This window comes from Mycteria americana, chromosome 4, assembly GCF_035582795.1.
Source record: "Mycteria americana isolate JAX WOST 10 ecotype Jacksonville Zoo and Gardens chromosome 4, USCA_MyAme_1.0, whole genome shotgun sequence".
Taxonomy (NCBI): Eukaryota; Metazoa; Chordata; class Aves; order Ciconiiformes; family Ciconiidae; genus Mycteria; species Mycteria americana.
Genome location: NC_134368.1, coordinates 29,628,716 through 29,650,098, shown reverse-complemented (window position 1 = coordinate 29,650,098; position 21,383 = coordinate 29,628,716). Strand labels below are relative to the sequence as shown.

The window sequence follows — 21,383 nt, the reverse complement described above, 5'->3', positions numbered from 1 at the left end:
AAGGGGGAACAACAGGATTGTAAGGTCCTTTTTTAAAAGATATTTTTAAATCTCAAAATAGGGATTGAATTCTATATATTTCAGCAAATATAGGAGAAAAGAAGTAAAACCTTTTAAGTAAAATAATGTGTTTATACTTGGAAAATAACACTTTGTAGACCTGCTGCCTTCCAGTGGGCTGTTTCAAGTCCTTTTCAAACCAATGGCATGACTCCCTACCTCCTAGGGCACTTGCATCAGGACTCAGGAGAGTCTAACAAACCCAGGTGATGCGTTGGACGCTGCACATGACTCGGAGCTAACTGCAATTCAATAATGAATGACAGCATTCAGTACCACTCCACAAATAGTAACGCAGAAAGGAAGAAAGAGTTCCCTGTTGACTATACACCTGAGGGGGCTCAAGTGCACTGTTTCTAACCAACAAGAGCTAATGCATCTAGCGTTTGTGAGCCATGCATGCATGTAACCCAACAAAACAATAAAACCCCAGCAATACCACATTTTTCTCCCCAAATGCCTTCCAGTTCTTCAGCAGCGTGGGTTATAAGGGTGTGGGACTACCACAAAGAACCTTCTCTCTGATAGTAATTACATTACCTCTGCTGTCTCACACACTGCCTCAGTAATCTGTCCCTGTACTCAGCTTCCCTGGGATTTAGGATGTGCCATAGGGCTGTCCAACTTGTCTGAGAATTGGAATGAGGAGTTATTTTCAAGTTTGTGATACTTTTAAGGTATGTGGTTTATGTGAAGTGTGACTTCAATGCATGAAGCTATGGTAAATCTCAGAGAATATCACAGGTAATAATTGTGATTAGAGCCTAAAACCCATCACATTTTTCTGGGGGAAGGCTTTGAGCACAAGCTCATTATAAAGATATACCTACCCCATGTGGCTTTTGAAGAATGACAATATGCTATCACAAGCAACAAGAAGCCACTGTGACTGCTTTCCTTAACAAATGTGTTTTCCTATGTTTTGATGCAACTCACATACAAAGATTAGATTCTAGTTTTGTTATTATGGTTATTTGAAGTGTCTTTTGCAAAAGAATGCCATGAATACCCGTGGAAAAAAATTATTCTGCTTCTATTTTGTAATGAATTTCACAGAAGACTAAATCACGAAGGCTTTTCACTTGTAATGTTTTTTTTTTTTTTTGCATATTGATATTTGTGAAGTCACCCTTTCTTAGGAAAAGTAGTTAAAACTTGTGAGGGTTGATCCTGCCTTTATTATCAGTTGTTAATTCATAATACATGGGGACTTATGGGCAGATCCAAAGAAGACTTTAGATTGACCATAAATGCCTAACTACTGATCAGACAATGAAGAATTCTGAGCAGAGCACATTTTCACATCTGGACAGGGAAAGACGAGGACCTTGTACCTTAGATGTGGCCAGGGTTACATGGCTGCTGAATGAGTGTTCTTCGGATTTCAGTTTTTGCACTTGTGTCCTTATCTTTGTAACTTCCCACAGTCTGGGCTGTCATTTTACTGGTTATTTAAAGACAAAGAAATCCAGCTTGTTCCCTCCCTCTTCCCAGTCTTACTGCAAGTTATGAAATATCTCAAAGTTGGAAGTAACAGATTGTCTTGACAGCCCAAGCACTTTTCTTCCTTCTTTTGTCTCTCATGCTCTGCTGTGGAGTCATTAAGCCACTAGAGGAGAAGGAAAACAAGGGGACCTCCAGTTGCAAGCAGCAACACTTAGGAAGCAGGAAACAAAGGAAAAACAGCAGAAAGGGAAGTAGGAAAAAGAATCCCCCAATTTTTCTACTTGATTCTATAGTTAACTGAATAAAATAATTTTTTCTTTCCCCTCCCCCCCTTCTTTTTTTCCCACCATGTCTGTGCATGCAACCTCACATGTTCATTTTGGAACCGATAATGATTCAGAAGCAAACTTCAGCAAAACAACTTCAGCCAAAACACAATAAGCAGGTAGGCCAGTGATGTTACGAGGGTAATTGAGAGCTGTGTTTTCTGCAGTTAACAGATTGAAAGGAAAGGAGATGGACGGAGATTGGTTTTAAAAAAAAAAAAAAGCTGCAATGTTATGGCTGGTGTTATTTAATTATTTCTGAGTTCACAATGCAAAATGAGGGTACACTAAATATAAACCCTTATCTTTAATTGTCAAGCCTGTCCTGATCTACTTGCGCTGGAAAACCTAAAATCAATGGGAATGAATCCTAGCAGCGGTCCAGTTACCACCGAAGAAGGACTGGGCATAAGAAAGGAGGGCAACGTGCTTTAAAAGACAATACGACAGAAAGTAATGCAATCGGAGCAAAAAAAGGAAGGTTTGTTTTCTTGGCTGCCGGCATCCTGAGCTCGCTTTAAACGACAGACTTTTCTTCTCTCTGCATTTCAATTAGGCTGTGCCAATGGGCAAGTGGGGAAAGGAATATTAACGAGACGGCCTCGGAGCCGGGGTGGGAAGCGGGTGCCGGCGGTTGTTCCCACAGCAGACGGAAAAGGGCGCAGGGCGGTTGTGCGGGTTCTGCCCTATCAAACGCGTACTTAACCAGAGGTGATGAAGGGCTGGGAAGGGCCGCGGAAAACGCGCTCTCCCGTGCCGGGGGCGGCTTTTCGCTCCCTCTACTCTTCGCGCACGGGCGAGCTGTCGGCGCCCGCCCGCCCGGCGCAGCTGTGAGGCCGGGCACCCCTGTGGCGGGAGCCGCCGTTCAGCTGGGTGGCTGGGTGGCTGACTGACTGGCTGGCTGGCTGGGTGGCTGGCTGGCTGGCTGGCTGGCTGGCTGACTGACTTCCACCAGGCTGACTTGCATCTTCCGCGCCCCGCGCCCGGCCCGGGGGCACCGGCCACGCCGCCCTCACGCCGCCCTGAGGCCGCCGCCGCCGCCCCGCGGGGCAGCCCCGCGCCCGCCGGCCCGCGCGCCCCCCCTCCCCCCGCCCGCCTCCGCGCACCGGCACGCGCGCTGCCCGCCGCCCCCCGCGCGCCCAGGCACGCGCGCGCGCCCGCCGCTCGGGAGCCGCTCCGTCCCGGCCGCGCTCGCCGCCGCCGCCGCCGCCCCGCGCTCCCCGCCGCCCGCCGCCTCCTGCCCCGCTGGCCGCCGGCGCCCTCCCTCCCCCCTCCCCGCCCCGGCCGCCCGCCGGCTGCTCCCAGGTAGGGTCCCCGGGGGTCCCCGCCCGCCCGCGCGCCCGCCGCGGGCAGCGCCTGCCCCTGGCGGGGCTCTGCTGCGGCCGGCAACTTGTCGCCCTGCGGGGGCTACCCCCCGCCCCCGCCCCGCGCCCCCCGCGGCGGCGGCGGCGGCGGCGGCCCCGGCGTCTTGCCGGGCAGCTGTCAAACGTCTCGGGCGCTCGGCAGCGGCTGGGGGCGGCTCGCCCGCGGTCCCCGCACCGAGCCCCTGCGAATGGCATGACTCCCCCCCGCCGCCCGCCCGCCCCCCCCGGCTGCGGTGTGCCGTAGTGAGGCGAGGAATGGTGAAAGCCCCGTCTTTCTGTACGTACGGCTTTTATTTTTTGTTCCTGTTCGTCTTGGGGCTTTCAGCTTACGGAAAAGGAAAGCATCTGATGCGTCTGCTCACATGCCACTTTTGATCGTACGTTGCCTCTTTGCACAGAGCAGGAGCGTTGGGAAAGATGGAGATACAATAAGTTGCTAGTAGTGAAAAGTGCCGCAGAAATCCAGTGGTTTCCTTTCGCCACTGAAGTGACATATTTTTCCCCGGGTTAAGTTGAAAGCACTGCTCGGCGGAGACGGACTGTAGCTCAGAGTGGGTTTGTGTTTTTCTTGCACGGTTAGGTTTTGCAAAGAGCGGCGATGAAGAGGAAGCTGGCACTCTCCGAGATGCACTTGGTTCTTCTCGTTTTATTGGTGTGGCTACCAACAAGGTGAGAGGATGTTTAATTTTGTTGTTCAGTACAAACATACATGTTACGATCTGCTAAGGGTAAGCTCGTGTGAGAGGTTATAGAAGTATAGTATGTAGTAATGTAATAGAAAAATCTTTCTTAGCTGTTTGAATGCAGTATTACATAGTTTCCAGAGCAAATGCAGTAGAAGGTAGTCTAGGGACCATGTAAGCCTAATCTCTTGTCCTTAAACAGTTTGTGAATTGATGCTGTATTTCACCATTAAAAAATTAATTCCTTGAAATGCCTTATTGGATCTTAAATATTTATTGGAGTTACGGTATCACTGTGATTCTGTACCATACAGTTACGATGGAGAAATAAATTATCGTGAAGTCAAATAGCAAATCACAGTCTCTAAAATAATGCTCGCATATTTTTTAATACGGGTATGCCTTTTTTTTGGGTCTTTTTTTTGGTCAACATAACAGAATTCAGAATGATACTTAAGCTTTAAACCTCTAGGTGGAGATAGCATACAACTTCACAATCACATATAATAAAACAATAGCCTCATTTATTAATCAACTTTTCTTATGTTGTTTAAAGTTCTCTATTTCTACAGTGGCGACATAAGAGAAAGTAATTTTAGTCATGTAATAGTTTTGTGTTGCCCGCAGTCCCTAAACACGCAATTAATTGTACTTTGTAACTTCGGTTTACTTGCTTTGGTTCTGACTGCAGTAGGTCTTGTCCTAATACGGTAAGGGTCGTAAGCTAAATAATGCAAGTTTCCTATGATGCAAAAAGTCTGCATTTATTTTTGTCTACTTCCTAGTGAACAAAATATTTCCTGAAACTATGTTTCCTATTTCACTTTATGCCTAAGTATGGTGCAGTATTAGTTGAGTCACAGTGGGCCAGATCCTGCAAACCCTACTCAAGTGAGTAATCTCACTGACGTCAAAGAGACTACATGCGTAATTAAGGAGTTTATGCCTGAGTAAAGTTTGCAGGATTCAACCCTAATTTGATATAACTGAATGATCTAATTTTTTAGTGGTATCTTGAGTTCAAAAAACTGCTGTATCTCAAAAAGAAGCTTAAAAAATGGCAGAGACTTACAGTACAGAAATACATTTTAAAAATAAAAAATGAGCCATCCACTAATTAAAATTAAGAAAAAACTCACACATCAGTAAAATCACACATGACATTTTGGTATGCTCTTTGTAAGTTATCTGATTTTGTCGATTCTATGGTTTATGTGATGGAAAGCACAGACTGCAATGATTTACATTTAAATACTTCCTCCATGCTGTTGAATTGGGGACCAACACAAAGCCCTGCCTTTAATAATTTTATAGCTTGCTTTAGAGAAAATGTCACCCGAACCTACTTTTGGTTTGGAGGAGGAAGGAAACCTGCTTGTTTTTATGGCATTCGGAATGCCTTGATCAGTAGTTCATTTAGAGATGACAAATACTCAAACATTTCAGGTTAAAAATTTAGATGCCTGAAAAAGGTATAAATGATAATGCCTGTAGCATATGATGCTTTACTTCCTTGGTAGTAATATTCCAGTATTAAGTAGGTAAGACTGACGGGCTCATGCATTTCACATGCATGGTGCTTAAAATTGTTGGCTCGGTAACATTTGCATGTGTACGGCTTTCTGCGTGGGAGTGTTTCCCTAGTACACAAAACCTTTGGTCTGGGTGTCCAGGTCCGGGAGGACTGTTCAGCACCACAGCTGGCCAGGCAGCAGATTCATGTTCCAGCCCCTAGCGTTTTCCACAGAGATATGACCCATAAAGGCTGTAACATCTCTTTCTTTATAGAGGAAGTTTGAAACAATCGATGATCTGTAGATTCTTCTTGACACTTCATTTATGATTTTTTTTCTGTCCAACTTTTATAAGGTTTGTCTGCATCTAGTGGAACATCAGATAGTGCTTTTTATAACAAAATAGCATTTTAGAAACATGAAGGCTATCCACAGCTATCCTGCAGCTTGCTAGTCAGCATCGTGGTTCCCACCCACCAAATACTGACATCAGAGGACTCCCTGAGCATGATCGCTGGAGTTTTCCCTCATGTTAGTTCTTCTGGTCATGTACGTTGCATGACCATTGGGTGGAAGCATATCCACAGGATTTATCCAGAGACAGAGTATACTTAGGTGAGGACAGATAGGATAGAGCTGGAAGGAGACAGTTTTGTGTGTGGGAACCCAACCCGGGTTATCAGTCCATGAGTGACATGCCACCGAGGCCTGGGAAGCTCTTTTAGGCTTTTGCACCTGCACAGCCAAATGTGTTAGCGGGGCTTGAAGTAGCACTCACGGTGATGCAATGCTGACTAGAAGTAGAGGCTACTGGAAAATGACTTCCTGGAAATTTTAAATAGTATATTGTCAACTCTTATGTTTCTGAACATGTTATATATAAATGTGTGCTCATACACTCTTAACTACACCCTTCCTGTTAGAGGGCAGCAAGTTAAATATTCAAGGCCAGCCTGCAAAAACTGCATGTTGAGTGTACATTAAAACATATCTAGCACTTTCTAAAATGTAAAATGTCCATTTAGATCAGTGCTGGCTGACTCCCTGGAAGACGAAGCTAAGAATAACATCACCATCTTTACAAGAATTCTAGACAGACTTCTGGATGGTTATGATAATCGTCTCAGACCTGGATTAGGAGGTAATAAAAACAATTAAAGATTGATTTTAAAAAATCAGTTTTCATGTTCAGATTTTATGCAGTGATATTCTTCCTTCAGGGTGTTTTTTTTCCCTAACAACTGGTATGTATCTTGATAAATTATTTATAACTCTATATTCACCCCGCTGAATCATTTGAAGTTTGAGGAAGATAACATCTATGAATGGAAAGGAGGCACTTTCACACATTTATCTTAAGTAAAAGGAAAAAAAAAATCTGGTGATTTAACATAGTAAAACAGAAATGAGAACAAAAATAACATCTAAAGCTGTTATTCCAGTCAGGGAATTTTGGTTGAGCAAGGAATGCAGGCTTGATTCCCTGCAATGCGATGAGTGCATGTTTTCAGAAATCTGCACAAGTGTTTTGTGTGGTGTGTGTAAAATCCACATTTTAGATTCATTTCTTGTCCCAGTAAATTCAATGGGAATGTTGTATTTTTGACTTCCTTGGAATTAGGGTTTCACTGGTAATTAGCATTTTGTTTCTGGGTACCCTGCATGTATTTGGGCATTTGAAAAAAAAAAAAAAAGAAAAAAGGCAATATTGGAGGACAGAGGTCACTGCACTCTTGTGCCATGACTGTCAGTTATTTTTCAAAATGTCAGTTCACATTTTCATTTTAAAGCTGTATGCCAGCTCATGTAAGTGTATAAGCAAGAAATTTAAATAATTTGTTTGGTGTTGGAAGTATTACTGTGCAAAAAGATCTCTTTGGTATGGGGAGGGGCAGAATATCTTGGTTTTGATAATATTTTATCTACTATTATTGTTTATCTGCTATTTATACTAACATAAATATATATGTATTGAATGTAACACTATTATTATTATTATTATTATTTGTAACAGTTTTGGTAATTGTAATTTTCAATCTGGGGACTGTTTCAGCTTGCTAAAACAAATTCTAGTGCAAAATCCCAGCGAGCCATTCCTATTCCTGTTGATTTCAGTAAGATCAGGCCCAAAGCTAGAGATCTGCTCTAACTTCCATGGAAATTACTCTAACAACTCTGTTTGATCAAATTAGGAATTAGTTAAAGCTCACAGTTTTTAGCCAAAACTCTTCCATCCTGACCTGTGGCTCTGCTGCTGTTCTGGTTCTGGAGAATCTTGGCTTGCATCTGACACAGCATAAAGTCGGAGCTGGCGCTGGCTGGAAACAGCTTTCTCATTATACATTAATCTTAACCTAGGATATCTTTTCATTTCCATATCTGGCCTCTGTACAGTGGAGACTTGTGAAATATTTTATATTTAAAGACTTTTTAATTTAGATGATCTGTAAAATGAGACATGCAGCACTGTTGATGTGAGAATTTATATAGTGATGTTTTACATGGAGATTTGATTTCTTTGCAAAGTACCCAAATTTAAGAATTTAGACATAGTTTAAACATGCAATGCCTTGCAGGTGACTTGCAGAAACATTTAATATCACAAAGCTCGTGTTTAATTGGCAGGGCTTTTAAAATAATATTTTTTATTAGAAAAATAATGAAAAATTCTTTTCTTGTTTACAAAAAGGAATGGGCCATTTAATGAGACCAGTCTGCAGTTCCTTTGCATATCATGTATTCTTTTTAATATTAAAATTTATATTGTTGAAAACATGAATTTTAAGAATTATTTTTCTAATGGCTTTTTATTTTAGATTTTCCGTTAAATCTACTTCAAAATGCCTCTGTCTTTTTCTTTGCCAAGCCTCATAGGTAATTAAAATATACTTTGGGAGCATAAAAATCAAAGAATTAACATCTGTTTGATATTGGCATACATGGCAATCAACCCATGCAGAACATGTGTGAAATGCAACTGTGTCATGCATATTAAACCGTGATGATTCATGATACATTAATCTTAATCTGCAAGAATACTTCAGTTGTGGATGGATGGATTCTTATAGTTTAAAAGAACACTTGTAAAAGCCAGTTATGATAATCCATGATATGAAATATACCAAACAATGCCTTTATACATAATGCTTAGTAATTATGGAGTTTTGTATTCCAGGAATTTTGTGGCACTTTATTCCTTTTTCTCTATTAACCCGAAGTACTGTGAAAATAAAAATTGAAATTATTAATCTTTTTTTCAAACACTATGTGCCTAGTGAGTCCTGATAGTTTCTAAAAGTATTTTTGCATGGACTACTGCATTTTGACCATGCCACATGTCATTAATTTGATATACTTAGTCTCAGTTCTGTTCCACTTACATTTATATGAATCTGAAATAATTCAGTTGAAACCAGTAGAGCATTTACTTTGGCCCAGCAGCTTGCATTGTCCTGCTACACTACTATGACTGAGATCACAATCTGGCCTAACATGTGCTACGACAGAAATAGTCCAGGGTCTGAGATGGATTCTTTTAAAGTCTTCTGAAAGCAAGAGTTGTTCACCAGCCCACTTTCACCTGTTGTGAAAGACATTTTCAGAGATGTCTTACAGCTCATTGTAAAGAATTATTCATGTCAAAAATGTTTTTAATAATGAAAAGTGTTAGCTTAACACTGGCATTTTAGCTAGTTACTGACCAACAAAATGGAAATGTATAGGCTCCTTCAAAAGCTGCATATAAATTCAACTAAGTAATTGTCTGTTTGGGATTTCAGTCTTGAATTTAGGGATAGATTTATTATTAATTTTGCTAGGACACTTGGTGTGAGTAGTTACAGTATGTAACTTGATGCTTTACTGATACATCGATACAATTCAGAACTGAGTACTAGTTTCTGTAGACTATTAAGGCAGCTTTAACTTTTCCTGGTGATGCAGCTCTGTCCTGTAAACAGGTTTTGGCTGTTGGCTATTGGCTGTCCTAGCAGCTGGGATCCTTGACTGATGTATGAACACTATGGTGACGAAATAGCCTGCAAAATGGGTGTGGGCAGGGAAAAGAAGACACTGCACTGTCCCCTGAAGCCAGAGGCATCTCATATGACTTCGATAATACCCTGACCTACTGTGTTGATATGGATAGGCATGAGGGTATTCAAGGGGAGATACATTTTTCTCTGTACTCATGTTATGCTAAGCACAGGATTGCAGCTGGAACACTCTTGACTGCACTTTCAGTTCTGACATGAACTATTTTACCCAAACATTCCATGCTATTTCTGTTTAGACATCAAAATAAATTGCAAGTTCAGTATCAAAACAAATTCCCTATGTCATTAGCACTAATTTGTATTAAATACAGCCATGCAAATGACAAGTCATAAAGAGTTTGATTGTTTATGATTTTCTTCAAAATCATGAAGGTATTTTCTTCTATTTATTTGCTATAACATTTGCAAGACATTTAGGGTAGCACTTTTCCATAAATCTTTGTTTTTTTATTAGCACATAGAAAAAGAAATCCACAAAACAATGGACACTAAAACTAAGCAAGGGACCAAAAGAGAATTTACATCTTCAAATAATGAGATAAGAATGTTGAAGCTGAGATACAGCTGCATTCAAATCTGGAAGTGATTGGATTATCTGCCTGCTCTGTCTGCTTTCCTCTGCCCCATGGACAGACATGATTAAAGGGAAAAGGGACATAGATTAAGGCAATCCCCTCTTTTAATATGTTGATATTCTTGTGTATTAGGTGTATCAGCAAAAACGTGCATATTTTTTAAAATGGTAGCTTCTTTTTAAAGATGAAAAAGAGGAAGGAAGGGAGAAGGAATGGAGGTGGTGCTAGGATTTTGATATCATGTTGGATACTTCAGTAGTCTTATCTCCATAAGCTATTCAGCCTCCTTTGCTTTCTCACATTTGAAATTGGTCATTTCCAGCAGCTATAGAACTTTTGTCTGTTCTACTCTCCCAAATTTATAAAATATAATTGAATACAAGACTTAGAAAATGTAAAATTTATATCTTGAATAAAACTACAAAGGGAAGTTACAAGGACAGAAGACGGGACCTCACAGCCTGAAGGCCAGATTTTCAACTGCCGTATTGACATCGAAAAGAACTATAGAAATTTATACAATTTGAGGATCTTTCCACAAACTGTGGTCAGTCTCACCAGCTTCAGGAATGGCATTCTCATTGTAACCAAAGAGGTGAATGTTGGTTGTTAAAAGAATGAGGAAGAAGAGACAGTAGGTAGGTGAAAACTAAATGCCACTGTGGTTCCATTTTGAAGGATCCATCTCTGCTGCAAGGTGACTTTCAGATGTTCTGATTGCTTTAAACAAGAATCTCCATCATGTTTCATTTATAGACATACCAAAACCTTTTTTCCACAACATTTTGTAAATAAATTGAGCAGGAAAACTGAAGAGAACTGAGAAGGATTATTGCTGATTATTGCTATCAGAGAGATGGTGAGCAGTGAGCACTTGTGGATCACTCATCTTTGCAGCACTGGATATATGGTTGCATAGAGTTGGTGTAGTAGCGTAGAATATCAGACTCTGTGCTTAGAAGTTGTATGATGTGCTCACCAATATGAGCTAAAAGGGGAAAAAACATTTTTTCACAGACAACTTTTTTTTCCCTCTAGATCAGGAGAGCTATGTATATATATCTACGTGTGTGTGTATGTGTGTGTACATGTGTTTATCAGAGTTGTACGTTTTCAGTTGCCAGGAAACAAGGCCATGATCATATGCTGATAATCTGGAATATGTTAAACTTCGGGCAGTATACTTATATATCTCTGTGATTCAGAGTTTTTAATCAGCTTTAGAAGAGTCTGTAGCTGTAGCAGTCCCCTAGCTGGGCATTCAAAACTTAGTGATGTTTGTCAGCCTCATCATGCTTAATACACATTCAGAGTATCCTAAAAGAAGGTCCTTTGACTATTTTTGCTGCAGAACACTACAGGAAAGCTTTCACTACTGTTTTTAAAGGAAAAAGTGCAGTTCTCCTGCTTAGTTCTGGTTGCTTCCTTAGCTCTTATTTGCTCCAGTTTAATCTTTTGGAAATGGTAATGTCTCTCTACCAGTGCTAGTGCAGAGCAATTCAGAGCTGCACTTGCATTTTCTGAAAGCCCACTATCTATGTAGTTGTGCTGGGATACAAAGGAGTAAACTACTTTATGCTCTTTCTTGGGCATACCTGGAAGGGTCACATGGAATCTGGCCATAATAGTGCTTTCAGAGGAGTCAGCGAGAAACTCAGGTTAATTTATGTTAGAGTTGTGGATAATGTATATTGACAAAAAGCATTCCTTGTAAAAAATGGAAAAGCAATAGAGAGGAAGATATGAAAATCTCACTTAATTAGTTATCCAGGGCATGCAGATGGTGCTAAAATCCAAGAACAAAACTAACTCAGTAGCTATAAGCATTCTAGGGAATGAGTCATTAGGAAAGTGGAAGGATAAAAAACCCTCAGAAACTGTTGTGATACTGAAGAACGAACCAGCAAAAATGATGTAGGATAGGATAGTGGCTGAGGACCACTATCCTAGGAACACCATCCTATAAGGAACAAAGCTTATTTATTTATTTATTTACTTCGTGAAAGTCTGTGGATAAATCCACAGTGAAGATATCAAAAAGAAATTAATGCTACGACTGTGCAGAGTATTGCAATCGGGGGAAGTGTTGCACTGTGCAAAGTGGCAAAATGCTATGCTTCACAACAGTTAACAAAAATCTGGGTACTTTACAGTAAAGTTTATATGCCTATAAAGGAGCTTGTCTGGGAGGATCTCCCAGTTCACTGAACATGTATATTCAGTACTTTTTTTTTTTTTCTGGCAAAGCATCAGCATTTGCTTCTAATGCTAGAAATACTGATGATGACACCAAGGCTGAATTAAGATTTTGCTTACTTTTATCTCAGCTACAAGGAATACATGAAAGCAGATACTGCAGATTTCTGTGGAGCTCATTGGAGCTCATTGTAAATCAGGCTGACGGGATGGTTTAATTTTTCAGCCAGATTTGATGGGCTAAGACAAACATCGCCTTTTTTCAGCGATACATTTATTCTGGGTTATTTAGAAACTGGCTGAAAAGCAGTGGCCTTCCTGATATCTAAGGTATTCTACTGTTGACTGCTTCCCACTAAGGCCTCTTATCATGTTACATAAATCTTGCAATGAGTTTACTATCCGAAATATAGAGCTGCTTCTCACTCAGGGTGACTAGTTTTAATAGCCAAGTATCAAAGGATTGCAATATTATAGTTGCAAAATTTTTATTACCCTTGTGAAACGATACAATTTGTGTAATGCCACCTGAATTGGAAATATAATTATTATTTAAATAATCTAACTCTGAAACATTTTCAGAAATATTTTAGCTCATTAGAAATTCATCCAGGATATCTTTGGGGGATTTTAATGGATTTCATGGATTTTTAGTAGTGGATTTGAACCAAGCAAAAGTGAATTTAAAATGTAGAAATCAGTGTATATGTTGCTTACAATGAAAAAAATGTTAGTCATTCTGTAGCAACAAAGACACATTTTGTAATACAAAATTAATAGTATTCTGGGTTACACTGAAAGGTGTACTTATAAACATTATCAGGGAAATCCTTTAATGTTTACTGCTATAATGTAGCCATGGAGTACTCAGTTTCATATATTCTTTGTATAGGAGACGCACAGAAAGTTACATTTCAAATCTTTTCTTTAATAAGGTATACCAAAAAAAGAGTGCTAACTAAAGAATGTAAGAAGGAAGCTATAGAGATCTCTTACTCAATTGTATAATCACCTAAAGGTATTAAGAAAGTTTTGGTGAAGAACTATTAAACCAGCAGTTAATAAAAGCATTGACTCTCTTTGAATTTTTGGTTTTAGATATATAGGACACAGACAATATTTGGAATACACTGTCCTTCACAGAACTGGAAAAATGGACCTTAGGAGTATGTTTGATTTAAGGAAAAATGGTAGTTACATCATACTGTGATATGAGTAGGAATCACTCTTTTAGTGATGTTGATTTCTGCTCATGTGACAACAACCAATATTTAAGCAAATAGTCATGCATAACTTTCCTTCAAGACAATCCATTGGCAAGTTTCGACATTTTATTTTCAATGGAAACTAAAAACTTGGGATTAAATGGACATGCAGAACTCCTTCAGCTTCTTTGTGTAGAAAAGGTTGTTTGTTTTTAACCTTAGTTCTTGCAGCCTCTAATGGCAAATATATATTTAAGTAATTTCCTGTATTTTAGCACCCCATAAATAAAAACTGCCATGAGACACACATCTTACTATGTATTTATATTCTGCATAACACAACAGGTTTCTACTCCATTCAAGGCCTGATTGTGGTGAAAACAATGTAACAATACTATAGCTATGAGACATGATGATAAATATGAGACATAAAATGATAAAAAAATGAAGACATATTACATTTTTTCCCCTCCTTAGCTTTACTAGGCAAGCTTATAACTATTAGGCCAATGATGGTGATTTTCAACACAGTAGCAGAGGTAATGGTTGCTCAGAGAAGTGGTAGAGTCTCCATCTTTGACAGAATATGACCTGGGCAACCTGATCTGTCTTCAGAGCTGGCTCTGCTTTGGATCTTCCAAAGGTGCTTTTTAAACTGAATTATTCTAAGATTCTGTGACTTACAACCAGCAAGACATTGAAATAATGGCTGAAGTTTTCCATCCTAATTGGTAACTGTAAAAAAATTAAATTTAGAATGTCACTTCTGGAAGATATAGCTGAGTAAAAATACCTGTGTAGATGGAAAGTTTAGACTGCCTATGGACAGCAGAATGCACAGTGTTGTACAACTCCTGAGCTTATTATTTATAAACAATCCACTGTGATGAATAGAAGATTTGGGGCAAATGGGAAAGGTCTGGAAAAATGCAGAGGACATATCCTTTTTTATGGTCTTTGACTTGGATTTTCTAAGATTCAGCAGAAGCTGGGACCTGACTAATAGACTAAAAGTGACTCTAGCCACATTTTTCCCACTATCACCATAACCTGGAGTGTTGAAAAGGGTTAAATAGGGGAAAAGACAGTATTTTAAAGGAGAGGCACTGTATTTCATTGAATCTTTCCCAGTTTACTTTGTTATCATTCGATGGGCAGTATACAGGGAACTGAAAGGCTGTACCACACTGTGTACCCTAGAGCTCAGCACCTCCTCAGGAAGCACCCAGGAACCTCTAAACCCTGCTGTTGTAAAGTGTCCTGACGGAGGTCTTCTTTTTTTCTTCTGTTTTCATAGTTGCTTTTCCCTTGCTAAATACCTATCTATTTCATACATTCTTCTAGAAAATGCCCAACTCTCTTCTTTGACCAAAATTCCATGAATTTATTTCACTCCTTCTAAATATAGCTTTCCCCAAATCCAGGCCAGACATGCCATGTAGATGCAGCTGTCTAATTTTGCTTTTTTTTTTTTTGTGTGTGTTATGAAACCCGGACTTGCCTTACCCTCCTCACAGGTACAGTCACTTACATCCAGCTGCCTGAAAGAGTTCATATCTAATGAAACTGGATTGGGGAGGTTGAAATGATGCGAAGGCAGACTCCTGGGTCAGTAGAAAGCAAAGATCCTTCTTTACCCACAGATTGTATGGCCCTCCTTTTGTGCCAGTACAATTTTGTTGGTGTGGTTGACTGGTCTGAGATAGATCTGTTGCGTCTGGCAGTATTTCTGACTACACATTCCTGCTTCTGTTTTCTTGGAGTGCCACCATTTTGTGACCATTTTTAACAATAACCTTTTCAGTGCACAATCTACTGCATCCAATTTTTAGAATTAGTAGCGTGTAGAGGACAACAAGGATCATGCAGAAGGACATTGTAATTGCCTGTACATTAAAACTGCGTCTGCCTTTTCTTTACAGTAATTTAGTCTGTATTAATTGTTAGTATTAATAGGTCTTATTAGTGGCTACTATTAGTATCTAACAGTAGCTTCTGAAGACTCCAAGAAACAGATATGAAGTAGAACATAACACTGTTTTTCAACAACCTAGCATTAGGGTAATACAAGCCAAGGTGAAAAACCCCTATGAGCAAGGAACAGGGGAAAGAGCAGGAGGGCAGGACAAAAGAGATGGCGAGTGAAGGAAGGAGATAAAATGGTGATACAAAACATTGGCCACTTTTAAACAGCTGGCAGATTAAGACAGCTGAATGATTTCAGTTTTTTCAAATACCCTTTGGAAACTTGAAAGTAGAATAACGTAAGCAGTTTTATCATTACGGTATGTGCATGTATTTAAATTTCTGACATTACGTTTTTCAGCAATGAGTCATCTGTCTCAAAAAGCAGCTATAGAGGATATATCGGATAACATTTTGTGTTGCTGTACAATTCACCAGCCTGCTAAATTAAAGCATCAGCAGAAGATTTTGAATTAATACTGTCAAAAGTCTAATAAATTTTAATGATAAGAATCAAAGCACTTTAATATGCCAGGATTAATCTTTAAACACATTTTTATATCTGTTTTTTCAGGTTAATGCTCGAATTAAATTAATCACAAGCTAAAGGAAGTTTTGTTTACCACTGTCATCCTAATAATAGTTTGCTTTATAATGCAGAGTATGTCGGCACTAGTTTTCTGAAATTGTCTGTACATCAGGAAGGTATGATTCTGCTAACCTCCTGGAAGCAGTGTTGCTATTTGGGAACCATTTGTGTGATTACTTTGTAGCACATGGCTCTTGATTTACATTCCATAATTCCTTGCCATATGTTGAGGGCTATTTAATAATTAGAGCAGTTAACTCTGTGAAAGCAGTGTAAATCAATTTCCCTCTTACCTGGGATTATTGTGCACATCAGAGGACATGAAACATTTTAGTAAAGTTGTGTAGCTGCAGTCAGAGATTGGATTTAGTTGCATCTGACCAAACTACATTTATTTTTTATGTCCATACATACGTGTTTGGTCCTGCACATGCATTTTTTTGTTGAACCAGTAGAGATCATGCATCCTAATTTGCAGTTTGTTTGGGAAAAACATCGATGCCCCGTGTTCCATCTGCTTAATCTGTGTTTTTTACAAACTGTAAATTAAGTATCTTGTAATCTTGTAGTGTTATGACTAATAGAGTTGATTACAATCCAAATTCAGTGCCATGAACCGCTGACCTTCACCATGTTCTGACACATGTAGTTCAATAAGAATCAGTTAAAAACTGATGTATGCTGCAAAACCTACATGTCCATTATATGTACATTATGGCTTTTCTCCCAGCAGTGACACTGAAAATGTATCAGAAAACTCAGACTACTTTGCAGAAGGGGTGACTTTTATATCTGAGTAACTACAGAAGGTACATGAGGGTGAAGTAACTGGGAGGTATGATCCACCATTGGTAATGGAACAGATCCATGTCTCCAATCCCCAGTACAATGCTCTGTTTTACAGGTCACATAATTTCTAACACAGATTTGACCTGAGTGGAGAGGTTTATACAGAAGATAGATTCCACCTGGAAAGATGACTTCTAAATAAACTGTTATTTGAAACTCCTATTTTTTTCTTAAAATGTTTATAGACTACTTGCATTTGTGATCTTTCACTTGAATGTAGTTTCCTGGAGTTACCTATCTGTGTTTAACACCTTCTTCTGTTTTAATTTAAAAAATTGCATCCTCTTGATCCCTTAAATACCTGAATGTCAGAAAAGCAATGTATCTTCTGACTGAAAGATTTCCCTGTCATTAGGAATTCTTCTCTTTGTTGGTCTCCATTTCTTGGTGCTGATGCTCTCATCCAAGAGAAGTAATTGTCTTCCAACACATTCTTTGTTTTTTCTTTCTTGTATCCATTCTCAGTTGTCCTAAGATAATAGGTTCTTTAGACCACTCTGTCAAGAGATTAGGAGTTATTAGAACCATCCTTTTCCATTGCCTCGAGTGTGTGAGCCTTTCAGCACACCAGAAAGCAGAAAGGAAATGGAGGGGGAAGGAGAGTCTTTAAGAATTTAGAGGCGGGTTGAAGGGACAATTCCTGCCCTGAATACACCAGCCTAATATTCTAGAGATTTCCTTCTGACTGACAATCTAAAGGCTACTGCAGATGCCTTCTTATTCTCATTATTTGAAGTAATTTGTATTTTTCACAATTTATAGGCTCACTGAATGAGGAAGGAAGTCCCTCTGAATGAGAAGAGGCTGAAGAGCAGTGGTAGAGTGGAGTATATAAATGAGGAAAAACAGAAGTTTGAGTCTTAGATTCAGTGCTGTGTTGATAAAATCCCTCTGCCATCCTGAGGGCATGCCATGGCATTTCACGGACTGTCCTTATCAGTGTCCATAGTGTTAATTGAGTACCAAAGAGTGAACTTCTTTCTACTACATCTTTAAATGTGAACTTGGTACTGCATTGTCTCATGCAGTTTCTGAACAAAAGGGAATCTATTTCCTTCTGGAAAAATAAATGAATAAACAAAGATGAGAAGGGAGAAATAATAAATGCCTGTTGTTTGAGATAAGGGAATGGTCGCATCCTTAATAATCCCTTTCCATCTGCTGGGTGCTAAAAGTTGTCAGAGAATTCTTTATTTTTTTACCAGGTATTTTGTCTTTAGTTGACCATAAAAAAAAGAACAGATAATCTTTCTTTTGCTACTGCATAATATGCTATTTCTAAAATAACCAATTGTTTTAAAATAATATTCTGTGGTAGATGCTGTTTGCATTTTCACAAAGCCATAGTATCCACTTAGAATAATATGCACTTTAAGAAACTGGATTCTAATTAAACTCATATTAGGCATTGTTTTAAAGAAAAAAATACTGGTTTGTATTTTCTGCTTGTAAAAAAAACCCTGTTAATTTAATATTAAAAGCAGATTCTTGTCCCAAATATATAGGCTTTCCACATATAGAAGCCTGATGGGTTCTGAAAGTCCCATGGACAGCCAGAGGGGAATTCTCTTGTCACAGGCAACCATAAAAGACAAATTTGAGGCTGCTTAATCCGAGCTATGAGTCTATCCTGGGAGTATGTTTTAGAGGAGATTCTGGGAAACACTGCTATCTGTGAAGTAGCTTGGAGACATTCAAGTGACTCAGCCATGGGACTTTTGAGTGCTACAGTACACTTCTTGTAGGCACATTACACAGCCTTAATCTAAGACCTTTTTTTATTATTATTAACTAGATAACAGAAGAGTAACTGACAACTCTGTAACATGTTAAAATGGGATTTTAAAAAAAATGCCCTATTACTGTCCATGTTATTATTTTTTGCTCATTTGGGGGATACTTGTTTGATTTAAGTATTAATATGATTCTCTGTTGGGTCAAGCCATGAACTTGTTGTTTGTCAGGACTCCTGTTTAGCAAGAAGCTTATTATCCATGACCATCCCATGGGTTGTCCTGCCAAACAAAAAAATGTTAAGAAAAAAAAAAAGACAGTTTGGCAGCCAGTCTGCTTTGTGCTGTGTCTCAAAACCCATACCTCTATTCCTCCTTTCCCTGCATTTCAGCAACCATGGGGATCAGGGAAGTGTAAAGAAAAAGTGTGCCTACCTGTTCCTATGCACCCTGGGTATTTAGGGTGTTAACATACACACAACCTCCAGCTGGTTTTAGTAAGTCCATGCTAGCTTTTTTGATAATATTGGAGTAGTCTGGATAAACATTAATTTCCTGTACTTCATAGTTATTTCACCTGGCTTAAAATAGGAACTGCTGGCTGGTTGATAGAAGGATTAGAATGCTGTCTAGCTTTTTTGACTGTATGTCACAATCTTCTGAAATGCTATTACAGAATTTCATACAGCGTTACCTATTAAAAATATATTCAAGGCTCCTGCTGCAAAAAATGCATTAAGAGTGCCCACTAATACACAGCTCTATTAAATAAAGGCACTACCTTTTTCTACCATTGGTTCCTGTCATGCTTGAATGCAAAGTACAAGGCTAGCAAAAGATAAAAGAACTGTAGCTCCACTTTTAATGACTGTATGATCCAGGACTATAGTAACCAGGCACTATACACAGACAGTAAAATTAATCTGTCTGAAAGGATCATCATTTTCAATGCTGTCTTAAGTCTGTTGATCTCTAGAGGAGCTCCATCAGCCTTTGGGACTCCGGAACATGTGAATTTCATACTTTGCTCTGATAGCAGCAAGCCTTGTATAGATGCTGGCCTCTGGTGACAGTGTTTGCCACAGAACAAGCAAGACTGTTCTTCCCGGAGCTTCATCCCAGTTTCTGTCAGCTCCAGGGTGCCAACTCTTTTTGCCATGGCTGACCACAGAGACAGGCTTTCTCCAAAGGCTTCCTCTGAAGTTGGCCATCACCAGGGGAAGCCTTTTTCACTGGCTTCGGTGGGCTCTGGTATGCTACCCAAATCTTCATTAAATAATTAACAAGGGTAATAGGCACTGTGACAGTGTCTGTTTTAGCTTAGAAAAAGTAGTGTGTAGCTAAAGGGTGAAATCCTGTATGTATTATGTATGTATTGTCACAGTTCCTTGGTCGCTCCAGTGTGAGTTCTGTGGCCATTTCACGTCTTTGATGCAAAAGGACTTTGACCTCTGATGTTCTTCCAGGGAATTATGAGAATTTGGGATTTTTTTAATGTTTGGGATGTGGGAAGGTACTGAAGGAGAGCTGCCTCTCATAACTTGTACTTTCCCTGGCAAGTTGACATGTCACCAGCATAAGCCAAAGTGGCTCCTGAAATCTAACCTGGAGAAAATCTAGGCTGAGTGATCTTGGTTAGAAAAACACCTGGGCCTGTGTAAGAGGAGATGAACAAGCAAATAAGCTAGCAACTAAAATCAAGTGAGTCAGGAGCCACTGTGCAATAAAGGCATATCTTAAGCCCGGACTCGGCCACTTCATGACTGTAAAAAGAAACTTGAAGCTGCCGCTTTTTTAAAATGATACTGCTGTTATGGGGAGATGTGTTTTGGAGTACCCGAGGGGCTGGCAGAGTGAGTGTATCAAATAGGATGATTTATAAATGCTGTGACTTGGAATAAAGCACAGAGATTAAACCTGAAATTAGCCTAGAAGGGTAATGCAGCAGAATCTGACAGGGTGTTCCATGACTCTAAGTACCGAGGTCATAAAATTCAAACATTTAAAAAAAAGGAAGAGAAACACTTCTGAATATAAGTTTCTGAAATCTGAAATAATTCTGGGAATTGTTCTGCCTTACCTGCATGTTATGGTTTCCTTTCTAATAGCACAAGCCTCTAAGCAGAGTAGATGGAAATATGGTTGCATGGGAATAATAACTTTGCCATCCCAACTTGTGTGATGACACCGATTCAGGTCGGTCCAAATAATTACTGCTCCACTTTATCAAAGTCTGCTCCCTTCCATTTCCAGCTTGTTTGAGTGCTCTTGTTCTCTTTGTCTTCCTCTCTCTCCTTCTTTAGACAGTGTTGGAGCAGTCTGGTTCATTTTAGCTTTATCATGCTCATCCAGTTGATCTAAACAATGCAGTAGTCCCATTTGTTACTCAGCCTGCTTATTATATACAATCTCTTTGCATCCTGATGGAAGCTGTAGTGTCTAAAGGGATAAGGTTTAGTGCTGATGTTTTATTTTTCATTTGAATGCCATGTAGTTTTGGTTTGCTGCCAAATGTGTTGTGTGTTAGCTAAGTTCATTTTACTTCAACCTTTTAAGAAACCCATCTCAGTAAGATCACATTTCTTCCAGCCAAACTCAACTATGTTTTCACTTTCATGTTTCTATTGAACATTTTGTGCAACTTCAACTAAAAATGACTCACATTTTTTGTTTATTTTAGAGCTGAATGCTTTTTAATTCTTTTTCCTTGGTGTGTGAGGATGTAATAAAAAGGGAACAAATTAAGATTTGGTGGATTTCATGGTAGTCTGGCTTTATGGGAACAGATTTCATATTACCCATGTGTTTAGATTGCCCTTCCCC

The 21,383-nt window shown here is 39.4% G+C and overlaps 1 protein-coding gene across 1 annotated transcript in view; it reads left to right on the top strand.

Annotated features, from left to right (window-relative positions):
• Positions 1-3,684: 3,684 nt before the first annotated feature.
• GABRA2 (gamma-aminobutyric acid type A receptor subunit alpha2) overlaps positions 3,685-21,383 on the top strand; it is a 57,759-nt gene continuing 40,060 nt past the window's right edge. The window contains exons 1-2 of the mRNA XM_075500014.1: positions 3,685-3,865; positions 6,419-6,534. Coding sequence (XP_075356129.1) covers positions 3,795-3,865; positions 6,419-6,534 — 187 coding nt within the window. The 5' untranslated portion in view covers positions 3,685-3,794. The remainder of the gene's footprint in view (positions 3,866-6,418; positions 6,535-21,383) is intronic.